We start from the raw sequence: 5,168 nt of genomic DNA, 5'->3' as shown, positions 1-5,168 counted from the left end.
GTATTGACACTCATGTTGTATTGGATTTATTTCTGTTTTTCCTGCGAATGTTAATGTTGAAGACCAGGTTTGGACAGGAGCACGAGCCGGACACTCCCAACGCCGGTGTGCTCACGGACAAGAAAAATAGGAAAAAGAAGTGAAAAAAAAACACTTTGCCAGCTCAGGCCCCGTACGCCCGCCCGAGATCCAAAGCCCCCCTTTCCCTGATCTCTCCCCGTCGCGCGCGCCAGCTCGCCGGCGCGCACGCACGCACGCGGCCGTGGAAATGGCGGACGACTCTACGGCCACCGCCTCCGCCTCCGCCCCCGCCCCCGCCCCGGCGTCGCCGTGCCCGGCCCCCTCCCGGCCCACGGACCCCGACTTCCTCAGCTGCGTCCTCCAGCCCCCGACCCCCTCCTCCTCAACCTCCCGCCCCGACCCCGACTACGCCGCCCTCCGCCGCCTCCTCCTCCGCCGCAAGTCCTCCTCCGCGCTCAACCACCGCATGGTACCCGCCCCTAGATCCCTCCTCCTGCCATTGGCATCATGTTCGTTTTCATGCGTCGGGGACAATGTATGATTGGATGGATTGCTATGGGGATGCTGCAGGAGTGGCGGTGCAACGGCAAGGGCTACATCGCCTACCGGAACTTCCTCCTCCGCCGTATCGACGCCGCCTCAAGCAGCGCCCACAGCACGCCCAGCAACAGGTGACGCCTCTGATTGCTCTGTGCTTCAGTCGCCTGACACGCCCCTACCTTAGACGAAACGAGACCAAAACGTTGCTAAGTTTGTGTACGGTGCTGTAATTAATGTAATTTCGAAGTACTGCTCATGCTTGTCAGCTAGTTTCTTCTCAAGCCCAATCGTTTAAGCATGAAGTGATAGTACGAAAGGTGAAATCTAACATCTTGGGCTTTCTGATTGACCAGTGGGAGGTGGTTTGCTAGCCCTACTACATTTTCTGAAGCAGACAGCTGGAGTTCTATCAGGGTTTGTTCTTCTAGTTTTTCACATGAAGCTTGTTCTGTTCCTGAAGAAGTGTGTGTACACATGTTGCCGTGAAGTCTGATGTTACTTCTTTGCCGCAGGACCTCAGAAGTAACAGCGGTAAGTTAAGCCGCACCTTGAGTGTCAGCTCAAAGCATAGTGAACCTGAGCGCCATGTCAGATTCGCCGAACCTGCATACTCGTTTGTTGGAATGCATTGCATCTTTGACAACTGCAAAGCATCAGGTTATTTGCTCGTAGTCATGCTAGACAGTGTCTTCTGTGTCAATGATGAAGTATTCTCCTATGAGCTAATTGAATAGTATCGATTTTACCCTTGGCAGTTACCGTATTGCAATTTGGCCGCACGAATTCAGATCTGCTTGCTTATGGTTCATCCGATGGCAGTTTGACGGTTTGCCAGGTTTCTGAGCCACCCTCTGTTCTTCAAAAATTAACAGGACATTCAAAAGATATCACAGGTTAGACCACTTAATCGTATTTGTAAAACTATCTCTTTTTTTTGTATATCTACCTTCACTTTTACTTTCAACAAATTATTTGGTTTCAAGGGTTAAGAAAACTGAGATCTCCACCTAGTAGCATACATTCCTATGTGCATAAAATCTGCATAGGACCATGTCCCTTGTGTCATGCCATCTCCTGGTGTTTATGGGCTCAGTAACCAAGAACTACTTACTTAGGCCATGTAATGTTACAAAATAACTTTGTAGTTCTCATGCAAGTTAATGAAGGCTTGCTATGCATGCCCAAAGCTTTTGGTTCCCACTGCTGTCACATTTAGCAAACATACTGATTCGTTAATTGTGGTTTCCTGTTATAAATAATACATTCCGCTCTGGTCAAGAGGACAAACCCTAGTGCTGAGCATATAGAATCATTATGCACAGAAGTAATACTATAACTAAATGAATTTGGGCTTGTGATAGCTAAAATGGTAGTGCAAGACTAGAAAAGATATGATATTGTATGTACTTTGTGAATGTAAGCGAAGCATGATCAATTCAACCTGTACTTTCCTGTCTATTCCCGTATCTTGAGTTTATTATTATTCTAACGGCATTACAGATTTTGATTTTTCATCTAATAACCAGTACATAGCTTCATGCTCCATGGATAAAACTGTGAGAGTGTGGGAGATCTCTAAAGGCACTTGTATCAGAGTCGTATATGGAGTTTCTTCCCAGCTATGCATCTGCTTTCATCCCGTAAGTCCAAACTTAGCAGAAAAGTATGATTGTTATTTTTTCCTATTCCTTTCACCAATGATTTTTGCTTGCATCTGCAGTGCTAATAAGTCACTATTCCTTTTACAATAACCAACATAAATTATCTCTCGTATCATATATTTACTGGTGGTTCCTTTCAAACACTTTATTGCAGGTGAACAATAATTTGCTGTTAGTTGGCAATGCAAACAGGGAAATCAATGTAAACTTCCTGCTCTGTCGCTCTTACAATCTATATACAATAGTATGCTTTTGCATATGTTGCTTGTTGGCTGGTCCTCTGATCAATTTTCTGTTGTACAATAATAAGAAAAATGATGTTTGTCTGTTCTGGTATTTATCAGTGAAAATGATGTACCTGTTGTCCGTTAAATAATTTTAAATCACATCAACCTTTGTAATCAGAAACATTTCCATCAATTGCTTTAACGGCCGTGTGATCCAATTTTCTTTCCAATCTAGGCAATTAATTTTAGTACTGGGAGAGTAATCAGCAAACTCACCTGTGACAATGCGGTTACAGCGTTGGATATCGACCACACTGGTCAGCTTATTTTTGCTGGTGATGCGCAGGTATCAAATAATTTGATTTGCTAAATATTAATGTGGAATTTAAATTTCATAGTTTTGAATTGGTGCTTGAAATGTGCAGGGTTACATATACACTATTAGTGTGAACTCTCACACAGGGTCTTTATCTAGAACTCATAAGAACAAGAGTTGTAAGAGCAAATCTTCCATTACAACCATCCAGTACCGTACCTTCTCTCTCGTAGCACGTTGTCCAGTACTTCTCTCTTGTGCTCAAGATGGAAACCTGTATTTCTTCAGGTGTGTACTTTATTACAGTCCATCCTGTTGTGGCTTCCACTTTTATCTCACCAGTATTCTGTTATTGGCATTTCAGCATTGCAACAAATTCCCATGGATACTTGACTCTCATATGCTCTCTAAAATTGGCTTCACCAGTGCAGAATATCCGTGCTTCTTTCTGTCCACTTCTTTCCCTTGAGAAAGGGGAATTCATAGGTGAGTTGGAACTGTTTGTAGTTGCTTTTTTCCGAGAAACCATAGTTCTTGGCTCTGGTTAGCTGAAACTTAAGCGGTTTGCACCGAAATACACCATCTGTCATTCACCAGTCGCAACCCTTTTGTCTACCGCCTATAAGACAAATGCATTCCTGAACTTTTGAAAATTAAATAAATAAATGTAGCTGACTTGTATTTTCTTCTGACTATGAAGTTACTGGCAGCGGAGATTCGAATGTTTACTTCTATGATTTGGCTCGGCCAAAGAATTCATGTGTAAATAAACTGCAGGTATGCTTAGTGTCCCTATACTTTTTGCATCTTAAAATTTGGTTACAAGTTGAGGTATTGATGAAGCCATTTACATCCCTGAAGGGACACGGCTCTCCAGTAATGGGAGTAGCCTGGAATCACGGGGAAAATTTGCTCGCCTCATCCGATTCAGACGGTACAGTTATTGTATGGAAACGAGCAAAAACTAATTAGAGTGAACGCCACATCTCGAGGATGCTTGTATACAGCAATTGTAGAGGCTGATACATTGTCCCAACAGAGGCATTGCCTAGCGCGCATTGTACCCGCCACCATGTTGTTTGTAACATACCACAAGGCCTGGGCAAGAAGATGGACCGGCCTTCGATTATATTTACAGAAGTATAGGTCTCCCAGTAGAGTGTAAATCATTTTTTCCCCGGTGTATCTTGTATCATTTCATGCTTTTGCCCCCAATTACATTGATTTTGTTGTTCAATACTGAAAGGTATAGTGGAAATAGTACCCTGGGTTTTCAAATCCGTTTGGTGCATCATGATGTTGCTCTTCAAAACAAAGTTTATGAACTGAAATGGATTTGCTGCATTATTCGACATGTTCAGCATTACCGAGTTCCATTCTGATGGTTGCGATTTACTCAGTATAATTCAAGTTACCAACACATCTAACATATGTATGTACCGTTCACAAATTGGCACGTTTAGTAGGATAAAGTTACGTACTCCCTCCGTTCCAAATTACTCGTCGTGGTTTTAGTTTACTTCCTTCGGTTTCACTTTTTGGGTCCTTGCAAAGGACCCTCTAGCCACCACTGCCTGCGCGTGATGGAGCAGGCTTTTTCATAAACAGTTTTGCTAAGTCTCAATCGACTAAGACTTCGTTAATTCTTAGTCGATGCTATATCCATAAGATTTACATTGAGATGCATGCTATTTTTTTTTCAATTTTTCTTTATCTCTTTTGCATGTTATGTCACTTGACCGAGACTGTTAAATCTCAGTCGACTGAGACCTAGCCACACCCTTTCATAAAAGGAACGAGAGCACCGGCATGGCCTGCGCTTTGGTGCCTTAAGGCACCTGGCTTTGTGCCTAGACATGTGGGCCCAACAAGTGGCTAGCCCACGTGTCAGGGACCCAAAGGCAGGTGCCTTTATGGCACTGAAGCTGCGTCGCACCTGCATGGGTATGATCCCTGTCTCTGGTACACTAGCCCATGTAACTTTTAATTTGACCGTTGAACTCAGATCCGTTTTCATCATTAGCCCATGTAACTTTTAATTTGACCGTGGGAATTCAAATTTGTTTTTATCATTAGATTATTTGTGGCGAGTTCTTCAAAACTACTTCCTCCGTTCCTAAATATAAGTCTTATATTTAGGAACGGAGAGAGTAGATCCCACATGGGTATGTTTTGATTTTTTTCTCAAGAACAACTTTGGTGCTATGGCGGCAATTTCTTTTTTAAGGGAAAAGCAACACTTTATTTCATCACAAACAAGGAGTCGTCTATTACATCCGAAATAATAAAACTAGGGGAGTATCAACCTAGAAAACAGTAGAGTAGAAGTAAAAAAGCATGTCTAGCCAACTTGTCGTGCCGTCGACGACAAGGCGGAGTGCGGCGCACTGATGGTCCTGGGGA

At 43.3% G+C, this 5,168-nt stretch overlaps 1 protein-coding gene across 1 annotated transcript; it reads left to right on the top strand.

Annotated features, from left to right (window-relative positions):
• The first annotated feature begins 230 nt into the window (after positions 1 to 230).
• LOC123070973 (WD repeat-containing protein 13) lies at positions 231 to 4,119 on the top strand. Its single transcript, XM_044494413.1, has 12 exons — positions 231 to 490; positions 592 to 692; positions 915 to 975; positions 1,074 to 1,218; positions 1,317 to 1,454; positions 2,062 to 2,201; positions 2,377 to 2,424; positions 2,685 to 2,795; positions 2,875 to 3,053; positions 3,130 to 3,251; positions 3,466 to 3,542; positions 3,627 to 4,119. Exons 1-12 carry the CDS (start codon positions 269 to 271, stop codon positions 3,735 to 3,737), a joined length of 1,455 nt encoding a protein of 484 aa, XP_044350348.1. The 5' UTR covers positions 231 to 268; the 3' UTR covers positions 3,738 to 4,119.
• The last annotated feature ends 1,049 nt before the right edge of the window (positions 4,120 to 5,168 follow it).

The sequence above is a fragment of the Triticum aestivum genome, chromosome 3B (genome assembly GCF_018294505.1).
Source record: "Triticum aestivum cultivar Chinese Spring chromosome 3B, IWGSC CS RefSeq v2.1, whole genome shotgun sequence".
Taxonomy (NCBI): Eukaryota; Viridiplantae; Streptophyta; class Magnoliopsida; order Poales; family Poaceae; genus Triticum; species Triticum aestivum.
This window is presented reverse-complemented; position numbering and strand designations above follow the sequence as displayed.

What these genes read in the sequence shown, in the direction of transcription:
- LOC123070973 (XM_044494413.1), top strand. Translation starts at nt 269, where the DNA reads ATGGCGGACGACTCTACGGCCACCGCCTCCGCCTCCGCCCCCGCCCCC. An exon ending in TGACAACTGCAAAGCATCAG is followed by an intron (nt 1,219 to 1,316) that starts GTTATTTGCTCG and finishes TACCCTTGGCAG; the next exon opens with TTACCGTATTGCAATTTGGC. An exon ending in TTTTTGCTGGTGATGCGCAG is followed by an intron (nt 2,796 to 2,874) that starts GTATCAAATAAT and finishes TGAAATGTGCAG; the next exon opens with GGTTACATATACACTATTAG.